Below are 21,146 nucleotides of genomic sequence, written 5' to 3' on the forward strand. Positions count from 1 at the left end.
ACAATAAGCACTCTAATAAGCCCTCAACTATCTCCACTCCTTTATTTGATACCATAGTCTTGCTCTATCTAACTATCAAATGCAGCAGGACAGTCCAGTAAAGCTACGCATATAGGTAGAACCTCCTTCTTCAGGCCAGGCCAATGGAGTGAACATCAAACCTTGGCCATAACTGAGACCCCTGCTCTGAAACCCCATCTGTAATAGTACAATTATGTTAAAAGGTTTGTTTGTTTGTTTGTTTGTTTATTCACTTGATTACGCGCACCAGACCCGGAGGTAATAGGGCGCAACAACAATAAGCAAATGCGAGGCTTACATAATAATACAATATATAGCAGTATATACATATAAGGACGTTGCAGAAATACAGATCACAATTCAAGGTACAAAATAGGCGACTATGTATTTACAATAATATATAATGTACAAGTATACAGCTTTAAAGGTAGTTCGCTAAGTGGAGCTCGCAAACTCAACAAGTAGAGTAGAGGCAAACAGTGACTGTGAATTTCAGCAGTGGATAGTGATCGGAATATGGACCATTCCACTCATAATACACGGTGGCATGCCGTTGTGTAGGGATAGTCGGTAAGCGGCCGGCAAAGTGGGAGACTATGGGTCGGTCTGGATGATGTATTTAATAACATTTTTCTTAAAGTGTAGGAAGGGTTCGTCCCTTCGCAGGTCTTGGGGAATGGTGTTCCATAGTTTCGCTGCCTTTACAGGGAAACTATTACCACCGATGGTGGTAAGTCTAAATCTGGGTATAGTCAGGCAATTGGTGTTTCCCACTCTGGTTAGCCTGGTAGAGATTCTTCTTTGGAATTTGTCTGCCAGGTAGCTAGGGGCAGCATTGTTAAGGGCTTTGTGTGTCAAGGACAGAGTTTTAAGCTGAATTTTGTTATTTGTAGATAGCCATTTATGTTGGCGTCTGAGGGATGAAATATGAGTTCTTTTGTTAGTGCCTAGGGCTGCTCTTAAGGCATTTTTTCTGTAATATCTGGAGCTTCCGAATAGTGGTTATATTGGCCCCACTGTAAAGGGCGTTACAGTAGTCAATTGTGGAGAGTATTAAAGCTCTGGCCAGAATCAGACAACTATTCTCAGAGAGGAAAGGTTTACCTGCTCGTAGCAATTTACAAGTATAAGCTGTAGATGAATTAAGGGATTTTCGTTGTTTGTCAAAAGACAGTGTGGCATCCAGATAGAAACCCAAAGTTTTTACCTCCTTAGAGACTTTGATGGTATTCCCATCAATATTAAATGAGGTAAACTCCTGACCTAGTTTTTTGATGTTGGCCTGTGAACCCAGAATCAACAGCTCAGTCTTATCATCATTTAAGCATAGACCATGTGTAGCCATCCATGCTTGGATGATAAGATATATCTTGTTCACCAACTCTGTGTCCTTACTATGATCCCCAGAAAGCGGGAGGAGAATCTGAGTGTCATCTGTATAGTTAGTGTGGGTGACACCCAGAAGATCCAGATCATGAAACAAGGGTTTGGTGAAAATATTATAGAGTGTTGGCGAGACACAGGAACCCTGCAGGACACCGCACTGAATAGGGGTCAGGTCAGCTTCTACCGATGGGTAGAAGACTCTCATCGTTCTCTCACTCAGGAAGGATTCGATCCATCGGACAGCTTCCTGGGAGAAGTGGGCAGCTGAGTCAAGATGTCCACAGAGGACTCTATGATCAACCAGATCGAATGCGGCTGAGAGATCGAACCAAGAGCAGAAGTATTGTCCTACCTTTGTCTCTCAGCACGTCAATTTGTGATTTTAAGTCAATTAAGGCTGTTTCCGTTCCGTGTAGTGGCCGGAAGCCAGATTGTCTATTGCCTAAAGTTTAAGCCGTTCAAGATGTTGTTGAATTTCAATATAGGCAGCTTTGTCTAGAATTTTAAGTAGAAATGGAACCGTAGTGATGGGACGGTAATTGGCCGGAATGAGGGGATCTAGAGTCTGTTTTTTGAGGAGAGGGAGCACCCATGATTGTTTAAGATTAGCTGGGATAGTGCCTGATGCGAAGGAGGCATTAATTAATTTAGTAATTAATGGAGATAGATCTCTGGCAGCATCCTTTATGCTGGACAGATGTCACCTTTACAGTTAGAAGGCTTAAGTGACAGAATTATTTTTTCTACATCCAGGATAGACATTTTAGAGAAGTGGAATGAATTATTATGTGCAAACGGTGATAGGCGAGGCAAAGTAGTTTTTTGCGCGCATTGTAAATTTAATGCTTCTTCTGCTGAATTTTATGTTGGAGCATATTTATTTTATTAGCTAGCGCCTGTTGGATGGCTGCACACCAAGTTTTGTCTTTCATGCAGATATCAGGTTTTGCTATTGGGGATTCTAATTCTTTTAGAATGGAGAATAATTCCTTCATGCTGGAATTTGATTTAGCAATACACTCATCATAAGAATTTCATTTTGCTTGGCAGAGTTCCTTCTTATATTGCGAGGTGAGTGAGGTTAGTTTAGTTTTATTCTCAGTAGATGGGCAAAGTCTCCAATTAGTTTCACTCTTTCTCTTCAGAGTGTGAAGGTCTTTAAGTTGTGGCGCAAACCATTTATTCAGATGGGCTCTTGGTTTACTAGCTCTTAATTTCAATGGGGCAATCTTGTCCAGAGTGGTAAGCATAATGTTGTTATATTCCTGGACTAAGGTGCTTGTATCAAGATTTTCAGACAGAGCGTTGAGAGTGGGGAGGATAGCAGGAATTACTTTCTCAATGGTAATACTTTTTTTATTTCTGGTGATACAAGATGGCACTAGAGGAGGAGCTGGGGGTGTGGGTCTTTTAGTGGAGAGGTGGAAGGATATTAGTGAGTGATTTGTCCAAGAGAGGGGCAAGATAGAAGAAATGGTAGCTGAGCAGTTGTAGTCCGCTACCAAGTCCAGTATTCTCCCCTTCTGGTGGGTAGGTTTGTTTACTTTTTGAGATAAGGAATTAACTATATTGGCTATATCATCTGCGTTTTTATCCAATTGGTCATTAAAACCTATATTGAAATCCCCTAGGAGGAGAACTTGAGAGGATAGTTTAAGGTTATTTGTGAGTAGGTTGTGCAGATCCTCCTTAAAGGTGCCGAGAGGGCCAGGAGGTCTGTAGATTAAATGGATAGTGAGAGTTTGTGTGTTGTTTATCTCTAGTTTAGCAGAGAGGAGTTCACATGAATTTAATATGTTGGTAGGAGCCAATCTTACAGAGAGGGATGTTCTGACGATAATGGCGGTACCACCACCTCGTGCACCATCTCCATCTTGTCTCACTATAGTGTATCCAGCTCTGACAGCTAACATGAGAGAGGGTCCTGCTGCATTATGAAGCCAGGTTTCTGTGATGGCAAAGAAATCAAGATGGCCTTCTGTAATAATGTCAGCTATGTCAATGGCGTGGGCGACAAGCGATCTTGCATTGAGTAATGCTCCTTTAAGATTAGGGGTCTCATTCGCCTATATGACTGGACTGATAAGAGCTGTATTAATATCGGCACGTAGTTTGTACTTGTTACTGTTATTAGTCTGGGCGATATAAGTGTTTACTTGCTTCGGGTGGCACAGTTTCAAACTGGGTTTGAAGTTAGTTTTGTGATTAGTCGATGGTAGTGATCTTCTCAGTGGTTCATGTAATTTGATCATCTGGCACGGAGTCTAATGTTTCTATTAGATGAGGAACAGCATAAATACCTGCATCAGAGGCACCCGGGACGTTATTTGAGCCTGTAAGCAGTCTATTGTCTAGAGTGGGCACTGATGAGGGCTCCGTAACGTGTGCTTGACTACTGGTGCCCATACATAAGGCAGCCAACATTATGCAAAGCAATGAAGTTAATGTTAACATAATTCTAATTTAGTGTAATATGTAGAATCGTTACTCATAGGGTACCTAGACACGTTGAAGTTAAGTGGTACAAGGCTATCCACGCTAGACCACATACAAATGGAACTGGCTAAGTACTTGTAACACAGCATAGGCAAGGCATTAGAATATGTGGCAGTAACGGTTATGCAACTAATACTAGTACAAATAGCAAGGTAAAGTGCTACACAACTAGTGTAAGTCTCAGTAGGGGAACTAGACATTAACAAGGATGACGAGGGACACTTATTCAACCTAACTATGAGGAGGCTGTTTAAGCAACTAGTCAACTGAACAGGAGGTGTCCTACAGCATAGACTGGTAATAAAGGCAGGCAAGGTGATAGCACGGTCCGTAGGCAACTAGATGGGATTCATACATGCATATGACAATTCAATGCAAAGATATATATTCTAACTAGTAAGTAGGCAACCTCTTTATGACGTTATTAGTTAAGCAGTTAACAATATTACATCACAATAGAGTATGATTAGGGAATCATTGTAAACCACATTAGTGCACCTACTGGACATAATTAGCCTATACTATTGCAACACTCAGACAAGTTTACAAAGTAGGCAGTCATCATGAAGTGGTGCGGTAAATGCAAATGCAGCTCGGTGGTAGTAGCTACGGGCAAGATGGGACTATGTTGGTTCGTGAAGCAGCAGGCTGGGCATATCATTATTTACGCGCCAGTATGGGCCTGCGAAGTCTGGTCGTAGTGAACAGAAGGCTAGAAATCAAGGCTATGTAGTCACATATGAGGGTAGCATCAAGGTCATGTGATATTGCGGCAGACAACAATACAGCTTAGGTATGAAAGCGCATCAACAGCAGGAGTATGCAAGTGAGTAAGTGGTTACCATGTTGTCAACACTAACAATCAGCATGCCAGGGCTGCAGCTCAGTTAAGGCCATAGCTGGCAATTATACACTAATTGTCAAATAGGTAATGAAAGCAGAATGTAAAGTCTTACAGTCAGTATGGCAGAAGTGCAGGGGTCCGGTCCTTTGGCTCTTCCGGCTTCTGACATTCTCGCGACAGGAGGAAGCCTTAGGCAGTGTGCCTTTGGTGGTGGGCTGGCTAAATCGCCTGCCGGCTTGCCATTGGCCAGAAATACGGACTGCATGCCAATCGGCGTGAAGATCAAGGCTCACAGTGTTTCCTCATGTGGAAACTCCCAAACGAAGTTGCGGGCGGCCATTTTCGACTGGCTAAACGTTATCCCATGCTGTTCATTCTTAAAAGATTATTTTAGCAAAGCTCTTTGGGGAAACATCCAGAAGAGCTTTCAAAGGATAGCTCTTAGGGTCATCTCTGTCCCAAGGAACAACTCTCCATTTAAAGAATACGAGTCAATAGACTTGGGGTTCTTATGATAGAGCGATACAAAGGCATCAAGGCTTCATCAGGAGTCTATTTTCAGAGCACTTTCCAACCCAAACCCCTCCAAGCAGGGGATGTATCAACATCAAGGGAATGCAAATATGGTTATTGCAAAACGAAACAACATCTTATTTTCTTGGGTTGCTCTTCATCCCAGGTTTCGGCCTCTATGTGTGGGGCCAGGTATCAAACCTGTGCTGCTCGGCAAAGTCTTGTTCCCAAGACAAGTGTGTTATCCCTTAGCTACCACCGTCACAGCTCATAATGCTGAATTCAGGTGATTCACAACTTGAGGTGAAATATATTCACAAAATATTAATGATTATCTTTTAACTCATTTAATATAGACTGGCTGTGCTAACGTGAAATTTAAGCAGGCAATTAAGAACTGGTCTTAGGCCAATTAATAACAAAAACCAGAACTAGATGAGAATAACATGCATGAGACTATCGGGGTAAATGATAGTAAGACATTTGGGAATTTGGGAGTTTGATTAATAATAATGCCTATGTTTCAGGAGCAGGGCAGATGAGTTCATGTTCAACATTCTTAGTTACCAATGTCAAGAAGTATTTTATGGCTTTCTGAAATCAGTGGTCCGACACCATGGCTCTGCAGACGTTTTGGACTACAGCTCCCATAAGCCCGATCCAGCATAGGCGCTGACGAGGGATCATGAGAATTGTAGTCCAGGACATCTAGAGAGCCGCAGGCTGCAAACCCCAGCGAGAGCTTTGGCTCCCTGCCAGATCACTTGGAGAAGTATACCGAGTCAAACTAAGTAGGTCTGGTTTCCAAATGTTGAGGGCAGTATTATGTGTGCCTGTCCTGTTAGGACATTACAAAAACAACCTTGACATTTACATTTACGAAGACAGACGTATTGCCTTTAGAAATGCTTGTTGTATTTGACCTTTCTACCTAAGGCAACACAATGTCTTTGTATTGTTCACAAAAAGTCCTCTATGCCTCGAACTCCCTCTCAAAATTGTTTTGTGCAAGGATTTGTTTTTAGCATGCAATTGGACACCATATTTGCAGTTGGAAAAATAGCTCTGCACTTGGAAAGTGTCAGATGAGCAGCTGAATAATAGAAACAGGTTATTAGCCGCACAAAGGTTTTTAGGGTCACAAAGGATAATCATTAGAAGACCCGGCAGTTAAAAAATGCAATAACGCGTACATTTGGTATTAAGTTTGACGTTTAGTTTTGTGGCAATTCATTCGAGCGTTCATTGATTAGGAATATGCATGCATAACATGCATTTGCAGATTACAGAAGCCATTACTAAACACAGTACTGGTGTTTAGAGTATGTTTAGTTGGCATTTTCCTGTTCATTGCTTTTTATAGAGAAACATGTAAAAACTGTTGTCGACATGTTAGTCCAGTCTTTAAAAAAATCACAATATATTTTATTGGACTAACTAAAATTATCATTATGAGTTGGAATGATGCATTAGAAGCCTACACAGTATTGCAGACCTTTGTCAGATGGTAGCAGCCATGAGCGAGGTTAGTGAAAACGTTAAAGAGTTTCACGTCTAAGTTTGGAATGAAAGGAATTCAGGGCTGCGAACATCAGCTTCAAAGGGTTAGGAAATGGGTCAGGTATGGCCGATGGAGAGCCTGGGACAGGTGAGAGAGAGCGCAGGATGGTGGGCTGATCATGTGATTAAGCGCCAGAGAAGAAGAGGCGTGCACATGGAGCACGTAAGAGCAAAGCACTGGTAGGAGCACAGGCAGGTGGAGGAGCCTGAACACAGAATGGAAAACATTGAAGAAGGAAGCCCCAAACACAGCGGGAGAGGGAGACAAATGGAGGACGCAGGACTGAGAACAAGAGAAAGAAAATAGAGAAAAGAATTAGAACATAGAAAACCTAATACAATGTACTTTTCCGTTCACAATGTTCAACAACCACGGTTAGCTTGTGGTCTGCTAATACGACACTTGTAATTCGCCATTTTATGTTGTTTCTTTTATATATATGCTTCTGTGAGCGGGGGAGGGGTGGGCCACATGAAGAAAACAAATGAAATTAAGTCCACTTACAAAAGTGGAACTAGAAGACCACAAACTAAATGTGGTCGTTGTAATCACATAGAACAGTACTTTTCAATAGCATGTCATTTAAATGCACCTCAAGTGTAGTTCATAGTAAAAATGCCGAATTTCTGGGGGTTCAAGGTGTCCCTTACTTGCGAATACCAAGAGCAGGTAAGGAGGAATTCATGCTTGGTGTGTTCAACTTTCTTCATGTCGGATTCTTCCAGCTCCTAAGAGTCACAATTGTTACATAGCATCACACTCTTTCCAAGACAAGTGCATTGCCCCAGAGCCATCCTCCCAACCTTTCCAGAACTTGTCAGGTTTACGGTGAATTATAATTTCAAAAGTAGATCCTTTGTTTTCTATCAAGTCGCCTTTCCACTGGCAGCAAGAGCTGTGTCCAGCATTTGCCTCACTGCATGTACTGCCTGCAGTGGGCCTCTGACACAAAAGTCAACGCAGGTTTCCCAGTCAGGGCTGTCTACTGAAAATGGCCTTCTAACAGGACTAGTGTCCACCAAGCTAATGGGTACACAGTTTGACCCTTTAGTCGTATTTCTGCTGAAATCATCGGATTCTTTTGTGAATTATGGAGTGTGTGCATTAAAAAAAAAAAGAAATCTCAGCAGCATTTGCATTGGCGATGGAATCGGAAAATTCCAATGAGCTTTACTTATTTATTTATTGTTTGTATTTGTAAAGCACACTAGCAGCCCAAAGGCATCGAGGCACTGTTGCAAGAGAGTGTCTTAGTTACATGATAATTCATTGCTCAGGGTTCCAGTGAGCGTGGATCCAAAAGTGTAGGGGCAAAGTGGTTCCATACAAGTTCCATTTTTACATTTAAGGTGATTAAACTGTTACATCATAAACACTTCTTTTGAAGTTACACTGGATGGTGAGTAAGGCAGGTAGTATAAGCAGCTGATAAACAAAAAGCAAAGTTTGTATGGCTTTCCTGACGGCAATGTGTGAGTCTATAGTTCTGAAATGGGTAGGTAAGGCGTTCCAGTGAGTAGCTGCCATAACAGGGAAGCTAGAACCTCCTACACGAATTCGTAGTGTTTTGAGAAGGGTGATGCGGTTAGTGTATGCGGTCCTCGTGGGCCTGACTGTGACCGGTTATGACCAGCCTGGTCATGTTCCTTATGTTGTGCTTCTTCCAACTTCCAATGTAATGGGCCAATGCACACAGCTGTCTGCTCTTACTTTACACACATACAGACGAACATATGCATCTAGTACTGTGATAAAATGATGTGGGCTTTCCTACAATACAGTGCCTAAAGTGAATTGGAATACATTATGGACTGACCATTGATAAACGAGCAACGCATGTTTAGAATTAAAGAACCCTTTTCTTGCAATTTAAATATTTGACATGTGTGCTTCCTGTTTATACGCTCCAACGAATGAATCCAATGACGTTCTGCTGGGATTGTTACACTAGTTCACTGGTTCTATTTTTGTTTCCTTGAAGCAATATTTAAACAAGTTCTACGGGTGCCCGAAAGAAAAATGCAACCTCTTCGTGCTGAAAGACACTTTAAAGAAAATGCAGAAGTTTTTTGGACTCCCTGAGACCGGAGAGCTGGACCAGAATACAATCGAAACCATGAAGAAGCCTCGCTGTGGTAACCCGGACGTGGCCAATTACAACTTTTTCCCAAGAAAGCCAAAATGGGAGAAGAACCACATCACGTACAGGTACTTATATGACCTATGCAATGCCCAACATGAACCTTAGGGCAATCCTTTCTGCCATCTTTGCGAGTGGTTTCTGGCCTTGGCTAGAAGAGAAACAGGAGAGGGAAATGAGGACAGGTATAAGCTAAGAACGTTTGAGGCCTTGTTCTGTTACATAGCTACAGATACATAGTAAAGGGAATCATTTCAGTATTGCAAGAACCTCCAGAACAAATGCAGTCCGAGTCTCTTGATTGGTCTATTCCATCTCCCCCATCACACACTATACTTATGGGCCAATACAGGAGTCTTTATAAGGGCTATACTCCTCCCACACACCCGAATGTAGGTATTGATAACCCTATCAGGTAGTAAAGCTAAGTACCTATTAGAGACCTCATACTTAGGCTACCTTATAAGGTCTTAGGCACATAAAATGTTTGTTGCCAGGTGTCTATGCCAAAGCACTCTTAAGCCAGTGGTAGAAGTGGGTGGGAGCAGTGCTCCTCTACTTTAAAAAAAAGTTTTACTGTTCCCATACTTTTATTTGAAAAAGAAACCATTTGGATTGGTTTCCTTTAAAATAAAAGTGTAGGAAGAAGTTGAAACTTGCACTTAAGTACACTGCACTGAATGTTCCCTTAAACAGCAGGCGCATGTTTTTTGAGGGTTTGTATTGTGTGTGGGGCGATGGGATTTGTGGGGAGCATGGGCAGGCCGGTAGGGAACATAGTTCCACTACTGCTTTTTGTACACTTCAACCACTGTCTTAAGCACACATGGATTTTATAGGCAGAGGAGTATCCCAGAGCATTTTTAGGCACGTGTGAATTTAGTTAGTGAGGGGGGAAAGCCAAAGCAGTCTTCGCACACATGCATTCTGAGACTCAAATACTTTTGGTAGTTATGAGGGTATGCCAAGTCTTAGACAGACATGAATTTTGTAGATGTGGGAGTACAGCAACACATTTTTAGAAACAGGCTGGGAATTTTGCCAAAGCATTCTGAGACAGATGTGAATTTTGTAAATTTGGGAGCATGTCAAAGCAGATTAGGCACACATACATTTTGTAGGCTGGGTACTTTGTCAAAGCCGTTTTAGGATCACATGCATTTTGGACATGAAATCATATTGCCCTTAGGCACTCGTGAATTTTGTATTATGGGAAGTACCCCAAAACGGTCTCATAAAGACATGAATTAAATAGGCTTGGGAGTATGTCAAAGCATTCTTAGGCACATGTGCATTATGTAGGTATGGGATTATGCAAAAGTGTAATTAGGCATGCATACAATTTCTGGGTGTGGAAGTGGGCCAAAGCAATCTTAAAACACCTGCGTTTTGTGGCTTTGGGAGCCTGCCAAAGCAGTCTCATGGACACACGCTTTTTGTTGACAGATGAGTATGGCAAAGCATATTTGGGCACACGTGCATGTTGTAGATGGGGACTATGGGAAAGCAGTCTAAGTCAGTTGTACATTATGTAGATGTGGCAGTACACCAAAGCAGTCTTAGGTACATATGCATTTTGTAGGTGCTAGTGTATGCTAAAGCATTTATAGGCAAACATGCATTTTGTAGGTGTGGAAGGATGCCAAATCAGTATTTGACACTTGTGCATTTTGTAGGTGTGGGAGTATACCAAAGCTGTGTTAGAAACTAGTCAATTTCATAGATGTTGGAGAGCACCAAAGCCATGTTAGCCAGACCTGAATTCTGTGGCCCAAGGAGTAAACCAAACCATTCTTAGGCAGGCATCAATGTTATTGTTGTTGGAGTACACCAAAACAGTGTAAGGCACACATACATTTTGTAGGTTTTGGAATACCCCAAAGCAGACTTAAGCACACATGCATTTTGTAGGTTTTCGAGTATGCCAAAACAGTCTCAGGCACACATGATATTTGTAGGTGTGGGAGTACACCAAAGAATTCTTAGACATACATGCATTTTTTAGGCATGAGATTATGTCAAAGCATTCTTAAGCAGATGTGAATTTGGAAGGCATGGTAGTATGCAATGAAATCTTCGCAGCACATGCATTACGCAGTTGTGAGAATACTCCAAAGCAGTCTTAGGCACACATGCTTTTTGTGTGCTGCGAAGTATGCAAAAGCAGTCTTAGGCAAACATGAATTTTGTAGTCATACAACAGTGTTAATCCCACATACATTTTGTCACCTGGTTAGAGTGCCCAAGCAACCTTAGAGAAACATGCATTGTGTAGACTGATAAGTATGCCAATGGAGACTTAGGCACACATGCCTTTTGTAGGCTTGGGAGTAGATAACAACATTTTGGGCAAGTGTACAGGTGTAGGAGAATGTCAAGGCAGTCTTAAGCAGACATGAAATATGTAGATGTGGGAGTAGGCCAAAGCATTCTAGTCATATGTGCAATTTGTAAGTATGTGATTGTGTCAAAGAAGTCTTATGCACACGTGTTTTACAAGTGAATGTGTCAAAATGGGGAGTACGCCAAAGCAGTCTTGTTCAGACATGAATTTTGTAGCTGGGGAGAATGCCATAGCCAAAGCAGTCTTAGACACACTTTGATGAAATGACTACTGCTCTGTAGGAGCACAGCGATGAGTAGTGGCTAAAGTCCCACACTACTACTAAACCAGCAGTGATACCCACCAGAAAGTTGAAACAGGCACAGCTCGAAAGTTAACCACTCTTTTGGCAACTTGGGCTGAGAGCAGGCTATAATCTTCAGGAGGCATTTTAGATGATGCATTTGCAAAACAAACAATAGTCTGGGTAGTATGCCAAAGCAGCCTTAGACATATGTACATTTTGTAGGCATGTGAATATGCCAAAGCAGTCTTAGGTAGAAATGCATTTTTGTAGCAATGGGAGTATGTCAAATCAGTCTTAGGTATTTGTGCGTTTTGTTGCTGTGGCTGCCAAACAGTCTTAGGCATTTTGTAGCCCTGGTAGTACGCCAAAACAATCTGGGCAATGCTGCATGGCCATCCCACAAGCGAGGCAGGGTAACTGCTGTTACCATCGGCAGCTGGGAGAGGGGCAGCCCCAACCCCCCGCAGCTTCCTCTCTCTTTCCCCCCCAGCTACGGAGACACGCAGTCTCGGCGGCACAAAAGCCACGGAAGGGTAAGGTGCGAACAGTCATCACACCCTTCCTCCAAACAGCAAGGCGCCAAGCGACATAAGGAAACAACCATCAGGCAGGGCCCAGGTTCAAAGATCTGCCCCCACCGGGGGGTCAGACAGTCGGCTATCCGGCCGGGGGCTGCGACAACAGCGGCCCCCACCACATACACAACAAAGACCCAGGGCCTCCCTGGGTCCTATAAATGAGAGCAGCATGCTCAGAATAAACACAATCTGTTTGTGGACCCTGAACTGGGACCCAAGCAAACAGGAGGTTGACTGTTTACTCAGTGTCTTCCAAATCTTACTTCTTTAGCAATTCTTGAAGTTCGCTGTACATCGCAGTGTCTTTTCCTTCCTGAACATTGTACTGTTCAAACCAATTGCAATGCAGTTTTAACGAAGGAAGAAAACGGCAACCGAACGGCCAGCGCGGACGCTGTCAGTTCCAACATTTTTGGCATAGATCGAAAAGCGAGCGACGAGTGTGTCCAAGCCACAGCAAACAAGACGCGTGCTGTGGAATTATCCACAAAAACAGTGCGAACGAAGGAGAAGCGGCACACGAACAGCACGGCGCGGACGGTTTTCCGATTCAACATTTTACAGCAGGCATAGAAAAACATGGGCCCCAAACGGAAAACACGGGCACCCCCAACACCGGCGCAGAAGCCCAAATCACCACAATTGTTAGCAGCCATTGAAGCGGAAGAGCTCTACGGATAGGCATGGGTTAGAGAAAACATGTACGGCCTACCCAGGGATGGAATTACCAGCCCACCCAGCCAGGAGGAGGTTCCTGCACCATTGAAAAAGAGAAAAATATCCAAAGACGCCAGAAAAAGTACCAGAAAATAGTCAAAATTATGCGAGAATATGGCGGAATTGCAGCAACTAATGGTAGAAATAAGGGGGAAACAGACGCCGCCCGCAAGGGAACCTGGGGCCTCAAACCCCCCCATCACAATAGAACTTCCTATAACGGTGTTGTCAATCCACCCGTAACACCACCTATAGCAACTCTGCCACAACAAGTTCAGCAGTTGCCAATAGCGGCCACAGCTATAAATGCAACAGCCTCCACAACTCCAGCAACTGATCCAACAGGTGCCCTAAAAGCATGGACAACGCCAGGCGCAGACAGCCCAGGCGCGACAGGGACACCCGGCAGCAATACAACTGACATTATATCAATCTGTAATGCACAAGTAGCACAAAAAATGAAATCTTTCCAAACAGAGATATTAAATAGATACAAAAGATGCCTGGTATGGAACATTGATACCACAATCAAAGAAGCCATATGGGCCAAAGAGTTTATAGAAATCTTTTCCCTAATAGAAACACAGCGCAAAGGGAAAGACGCTTTTAGAGATCCCAAAAAAATAGAAGAGAAAGCCATTGCCAGGAACGCCCAGGTCGAGCAAAACTGGGACAACTGGTTACAGGCTTTTCTCATACTAGCAACAATATATGAAGAAAAATTTCCCATGGATGGTAGAAAGATCTGGGCATATGTTGATAAAATAAGGGAATTAAAAGTAACACAGAAGGGGAAGACATGGCTTACATACGACATCAAATTTAGGAGGAGCATGTCAGAAAGACCGGCCATTGAGTGGGATGAAGTCCAGAACGATTTATACACCCTCAATGCCGAACCTCCCCAGGAAGAAGATACCATGCATTCTTCTTCCAAAAATAGCAAAAATTTGCAAGTAAGCAAATCCCATGACAATGATGAATCCAAAAAAGGGGAGCAGCCCTTTCGGAGGAACCAGCCTTGGGCGGCGAAAAATAATGCCCACAGACAGAACAAACAGCAGGCTGGCAAATCCAACATCCCATGCAGAAAATTTGGGAAAAACCAGTGTACATGGGGCAAAGAATGCTGGTACAAACACGCCTGCACAAACTGCAACGGCGCCCATGTAACAAGCAACTGCACCAGACTACCAGCCAAGAAAGAATGATATCCCTGTTTTAGAACCAGGACTAATGCCCATCAACCCGAGCAATTATCGGGACACCTTAAACAGCTACCCAGACACAGAAACCAGTAGGATAATATCGCAGGGTTTCACCAAAGGGTTTTTTATCCCATTTAAGGGCTCTGGGTCACAATACATCCCGATGAATCTAAAGTCAGCCAGAGACAACCCCCAGATAGTAGAAACCAAAATCAAGAAAGAACTGTAACTGGGCAGGGTAGCAGGTCCTTGGGATGCCATGCCCCTAAAGGGCTATTTAATATCTCCACTAGGCCTGGTTCCCGAAAAAAAAAAAACGGAAAAATGAGACTAATCCATCACCTATCCTACCCCAAAGGCCATTCTTTAAACGATGGCATTCCACACACAGAATCCGCTGTAACTTACATGCATTTCCAAGAAGCGGTAAGACACATACAAGAGTGCGGCAGAAACGCCTTGATGGCGAAGCTGGACATCGAATCTGCTTTCAGACTTTTACTTTTGCCAGTCCACCCAGAGTCACAGCAGTGGCTAGGTTTCACTTTTAACAACAAATTCTACGTAGATAGATGCCTTCCCATGGGATGCGCAGTATCCTGTGCACTATTTGAGCAATTCAGTTCCTTTTTTCAATGGGCTTTCCTAAAGCAGAGACCAGGGACAAAAATAGTACATTACCTAGACGATTTCATGGTCATAGGGCCACCAAAATCCGACAAATGCGGCCAGGCTTTAGCAAACCTGGAGCACATGGCCGCACAGTGGGGAATTCCCCTAGCGAGGGAAAAAACCACCAAACCAGACACAAACATAATCTTCCTGGGCATCGAAATAGACTCAGCAAAGGGGCTCTGCAGAATCCCAAAAACTAAAATAACAGAACTCAGGGCTAAAATACAAAACCTGATAATGAGAGATAATGAGACTGTAAAGGAAATACAATCCTTAGCAGGCAGCCTCAATTTCGCATCCAAAATAATACCTCAAGGGAGGATATTTTCCAGAAGCCTGGAGTTTCAAAATCAAATCACTCACCAAACCACACTTGCATATCCAGCTAGGCAGAGAGGTGAAACAGGACCTGGAAACATGGGGAAAATTCCTCAGAGATTTCAACGGGTCTTTACTTTGGCGAACGCCTTTTAACACCCGGTCTAACAGGGTCCTATACACTGACGCAGCTGGGAGCAAGGGGTTTGGAGCCATACTAGACTCCGAATGGGTGGCAGGACACTGGCCCAGATCATGGCAAACAGCAGGGTGGACAAGAAACCTCACCTTACTAGAAATATTCCCCATCTGGCTAACATTACACATCTGGGGCAGGCGACTAGCGAATACAGAACCTTTGATTTGGTGCGACAACATGGCTGTAGTCGGCTCTATAAACAGAAGGTCTACGAAATGCCCTTTAGTACTAAAAGTATTACAAGACATTACAACAGTCACACTACAAGTAAACGTTGTACTCAAAGCGAAGCACATTTCAGGGGCAGATAATAACATTGCTGATGCCCTATCTCGCTTCCAGTGGACAAGATTCAGAGAGCTAGCGCTGCACGCCCAAGAATAGATGACACCAATACCAGCAGAATGCTGGGCAATAATGGGAAGACAAGAATAACGGCATCAACGCCAACGCCAGAGAGCACAGGCCGGGATGCCCAACGAAAACCAGGCACCTCAAAAACGGGTGCCAAAAATACATTGGCATCAACGCCAGCACCAAAGAGTGCAGGCCGGGATGACCAATACAAAGCAGGCACCTCTAAAAGGGGTGCCAGCAACACATTGGCATCAACGCCAGCGCCAGAGAGCCCAGGCCGGGATGCCCAACAAGAATCAGGCACAATAACAACAGGTGCCAACAACCTCACAGGCTTCCTAACAGAGATGGCAGAGAGGGCGGTGGCAAGCACCACAGCAACACAGTACATTAAGTGTTTGCAAACAGTATTCAAAGCCACAGGTTTAAGCCACGTAGAACTAATAACGATTAAAGATATAGAAGTATTTTTAAAATGGGCCCGAGAACAAGGTTTCAAAAGGGATTGGGCCAAAAGACACCTGGTGGCAATCTCATACTTTACGAAAATTTGGGGCGATTCAGACCCCACCCAGAGCACACTCATTTCTTATGCAATGAAGGGATGGGGCAGATTGGAGGGGCCGCAAGTGGACACCCGCCGACCCCTTGATTTCACCAAACTGGTACAGATAGCAAGCCATTTGGAAGCCATATGTTGGCACCCTTATGAGATAATTTTATTTAAACAAGCCTTTTTTCCTAGCCTACCTCAGGGTTTTCCGGGTAGGAGAACTCATTGCTTCCAGCACCAAGGCCACAAACGGCCTGGGCGTCATGGAAATCAGGGTGAGACAGGAGAGTGTTAATATAGAAATGCAGCAGTCGAAAACGGGTGTAAAAGAACCATCAATATTTGTTGCATCAACGAGGCAACAAACTGCCCGGTGTGCATCACCAACCTCTATTACGCACAATGACCTAAAGTGGGGGGGAGTTTTTTAATCCACAAGGATGCATCGGCCCTAAGCCGCTACCAATTTAAAGGAGTGCTGATGAAAGCAATCAGCAGAGCAGGGTGGGATCCCAAACATTTCGGCACTCATTCCTTCAGGATAGGTGCCACCACCGCTGCATGGCAAGGAGGTTTAGCACCGCAACTACTAAAAAGCATAGGGGGATGGAAGTCAGACAGTTATAAAAGATATATCAGACCGCAACCGATATAGCCATCCGCCCGTATAATATTGTCTTCCTTTTCCCTCCCTCCCACCACCACAGAAACAACAGGCGAATTGAGGACCACTCTCCGATCAGCATGGATAGTTGGCCACTCATTCGTTTTCAGGACAGGCAGATGGGCAGAAGAAACTAAAGATGGGCCACCTTTCAGAAACACCATTACGTCATGGTGGGGATACAGAGGCCTACGTTGGGCGCACGTCCACGAAACAGTAGCAGAACTGGTGGCATACATGGACCCACCAGAATTCCTGATCATACATCTAGGGGGCAACGACCTAGTCAACACAGCTAGACGCACCCTATGCAAAGAAATGTGCTCCTCCCTAGCAGGCATTGCGCACAACTGGAGGGGTACCGAAATATATTTCTCAGCCATCTTACCAAGAAAGAAATGGCTAGGGGCCAATCTGCTACAAATCTATAGACATATCCAGAAGAAAACTGAACAGGTCCATAGAGAGATTCTGTATGACTAGAGGACTGGGTTTCATAAAACACCCAGCCATTACACTAAGCAACCCAGACCTTTTTCTCGACGACGGCACCCATCTGTCTAGCCTGGGCATGGAGCATTTTTACCGGGAAATCTATACAACTCTTGCTCACAGGGGCTGTCACTAGGGCATACTCTTGGGGGAACACGGCCAGCCGGGAACCTGCCCGTGTATGGCGGCACGGGTTCGAGGGGGTAACATCAGGACCCGGTGCCCAAAAGTATGATACCATCATGATATGTGATATTGCTATTGTCATAACCCATATCTGTACAATAAAATCCTATGGCCTTTTATTGCCAACACTTGTAACAAGTTGTGAGCCTATCATTACGGGTGAGGGTTTGGGGTTCGGCCATTACTAATGCATGCATATGGGTTCAGCAGTTATGGGCAATGCTGCATGGGCATCCCACAAGCGAGGCAGGGTAACTGATGTTACCATCGGCAGCTGGGAGAGGGGCAGCCCCAACCCCCCGCGCCTGCCCCTCTCCTTCTCACCAAGCTACGGAGACACGCAGTCTCAGCGGCACAAAAGCCACGGAAGGGTAAGGTGCGAACAGTCATCACACCCTTCCTCCAAACAGCAAGGCGCCAAGCGCCATAAGGAAACAACCACCAGGCAGGGCCCAGGTTCAAAGATCTGCCCCCACCGGGGGGTCAGACAGTCGGCTATCCGGCCGGGGGCTGCGACAACAGCGGCCCCCACCACATACACAACAAAGACCCAGGGCCTCCCTGGGTCCTATAAATGAGAGCAGCATGCTCAGAGTAAACACAATCTGTTTGTGGACCCTGAACTGGGACCCAAGCAAACAGGAGGTTCTCTGTTTCCTCAGTGTCTTCCAAATCTTCTTGCTTCTTTACCACAGAACCCACCCACCCTACAAAAGGGGAGAAGAACAAAAAGAAGTACAAGGCACTGTACGGTGCCCACAACAAGTCGTGGGACACAAGAAGGCGGCACGGTCCGAGGGGGTAACCTCAGGACCCGGTGCCCAAAAGTATGATACCATCATGATATGTGATATTGTTATTGTCATAACCCATATCTGTACAATAAAATCCTACGGCCGATTATTGCCAACACTTGTAACAAGTTGTGAGCCTATCATTACGGGTGAGGGTTCGGGGTTCGGCCATTACTAATGCATGCATATGGGTTCAGCAGTTATTAGGCATAAGTGCATTTGTAGGTGTGGGAATCTGCAAAGCAGTCTTGAAAAGATGTGAATTTTGTAGGTGCAGAAGTATGCCAAAGTAGTGTTAGCCAGAAGTAAATATTGTAGTAAAAGCAGTTTTAGGGAGATGTAAAATTTGGAGACATGGAAGTTTGCCAAAGCAGCCTTAGGTACACATATATTTTGTAAGTGTGGGAGTACAGCAAATCAGTATCAGGCCCACATGAAGTTTGAAGGCATGGGGAGCACAGAGAAGCACATAGAAGCAGACCTAGGCATGCATCCATTTGGAAGGTGTGGGAATGCCTCAAAGCAGGCTTAGGCACACAAGAACTTTGTAGGCCAAGGAGAGCACCAAAGTAGTCTTAGGCTCATATCAATTTAATAGATTTGTGTAGGTTAATTTATCTATTTTTTTGTGCTATTTATACATTTTCTTCCCTTGTTATTTTGATTTCTGTAAGTACATTTTTGTATTTTACCATAGCAAGGGATTCATGTTTCTTGGAGAAGCTTGAGTGCTTGGTGAGGTCCACCTTTTTAGTTGACATTTGTAGGCACATTTTTTGTGCTGATTTTCTTGTTCATTTTTGTTATTTGGACCTTTGTAGGTGAATTTTCTGTGCTACAAGGAAAAGAAATGCAGCTAAACAGTGGGAAGGTTAGGCAACCTCACACTCTAACACTGCGATACAAGTAAAAAAAGGTTAAACAATATTTATAAGATGTAAACAAATAAAGAGAATGCATGGTAGTTAAAAATAAAATTAACCAGGTTGAGGAGGACTGCTGGTGTTGTGGTATAGGGAGGGGTTGCAGGAGAGTAAGGGCTTGGGTAAGTGTGAATGTTTGAAAAGGGGTTAAGGCATGGCTAGGCTTAACAATAGACTAAGGGCTTGGTTTAGAGTTAGGAAAAGGCAGAGGTTTAGGGATGTTGGGGAGGGTTAGTGAAGGTGGGGTCCAGGAAGATAGGGGTTAGAATAAAACTAACGAGTACCGTAGAGTAAGAGTTAGGTAAGTGATAGAGTTGGGGGTAGGGTTAGGAGAAGGCTAGGGTTAGCATTAGAACAAGGTTTTGTGTTAAAGTAAGGATAAGCACAGGGAGGCTGCGGAGGGCTGGTGATGGTGTTGGGTTTAGGGTCACTGTTCATTTGCATTTTTTGTGTGTGTGTGTGTGTGTTTTATATCATGACGATAAAAGGGTAGGTGTCACACACCCAACCAAACAGCCTCTCACCGTACACCACACTGGAGTTTAAGGTTAATATAGGTTAGGCAAAGATAATAATAGTGATTATATAAGGATTCCACTGTATTCATATGTTTAGTAGTACTATTTCTTTCAGTCATTCATAGTTCATTTTGTAGTCTGTGAACAAAAATCCTTATGTCGAAAGAACCAAGCTTCTCAGGTTTCACACTGTCGACTAAAGAGTTTTATTTATTGTTTTTCCAATGCATTTCGGAGATCTAGGTCTCCTTCGTCAGGCATGTACTCTCTATTTTTCTATTGAGGACATTATCATGTTCAACATAATAAGTATAATTGGATATCAAAAAGACCCATCAGTCAAAATATTCCATAATCAAAATGAGGCATATATAGGAATGAAGCATAAGGGTATGACATCATATGTAGCAGATTCATACATACCAAATGAACGTAGTGGTTGACCATTGAACAAATGTTGGAAAGAAAAAACAAACAAAGCAAAAGTAATAAAATCAGTTAAGAACGTGAAGTACTGTAGTTGAAAAAGGTCGTACTGAATACCATTATTGTGTACCTTTATTAGCATAATGTGGACATGGCGTTATGAACTATTAAAAGTTCATAATGGAGTATCCTGCAGAAAAATAAGGGATATGCTAAATATGCTAAATATAGGTACTGCCATCTGTATATTAATTAGGGTATTGCACGTTAGCATGTTTCACTTACTCTTTCAATGGCATGTATTCTGACTTACGCCGTCTCACGGTGAGTGGCTGTTTGGTTGGATGTGTCACCCCTACCCTTTTCTCGTCAGTATATTTGACGCTCAGGTGTCTCTGAGCTCTACATAGCCTGCTCCTTCTAAATTTAAACTCTTATTAACCAAAACCTTTTTGTGACTCGTAAACTAACTTTCAACAAGAGTGTATGATAATAGGTTGTGCCCACCTTTGCCACATTTTTGTGTCTTATATCATGCCACGTGCAAACAGAGTGCTGAAAAAATAGGGTTTGGAATGTTTAATAATTAGTTTTAACATGGGTTTGTGATTAGAGTTATGGTGAGGGTTAGGGGTACCGTGGATAGCTGGTGATTGCCTGGTTTTAGTAGGTATTTTGGTAGAATTACAGTAACCACTGTTTGCATTTTTGTTTAAAAATAACTTTTTGGGAGACACTACCAGTGGCAGTATTTAATTTGTACACTTTAAAATGCTCGTATAGAATGCCTATTTTGAAAAATACTTTTTGCTAACAATCTTTTCACATGACTATGTTTTCCTGGCAACATTTTCACATATAACTCACTCAAATCAGTACACTAGACAAAGTAATTTTTGGTTGTTGTTGTTGGTTTAAATGAACCTTTAACACAATTCATGAACATT

At 43.4% G+C, this 21,146-nt stretch overlaps 1 protein-coding gene across 1 annotated transcript in view; it reads left to right on the forward strand.

The window, feature by feature from the left end:
• Positions 1–21,146, forward strand: part of MMP2 (matrix metallopeptidase 2) — a 388,440-nt gene that overhangs the window by 19,135 nt on the left and 348,159 nt on the right. Inside the window, exon 2 of the mRNA XM_069639633.1 lies at positions 8,803–9,029. Within this exon, the coding sequence (XP_069495734.1) occupies positions 8,803–9,029 (227 nt within the window). The remainder of the gene's footprint in view (positions 1–8,802; positions 9,030–21,146) is intronic.

The sequence above is a fragment of the Ambystoma mexicanum genome, chromosome 1q, assembly GCF_040938575.1.
Source record: "Ambystoma mexicanum isolate Mex_15411 chromosome 1q, UKY_AmexF1_1, whole genome shotgun sequence".
NCBI lineage: Eukaryota > Metazoa > Chordata > Amphibia > Caudata > Ambystomatidae > Ambystoma > Ambystoma mexicanum.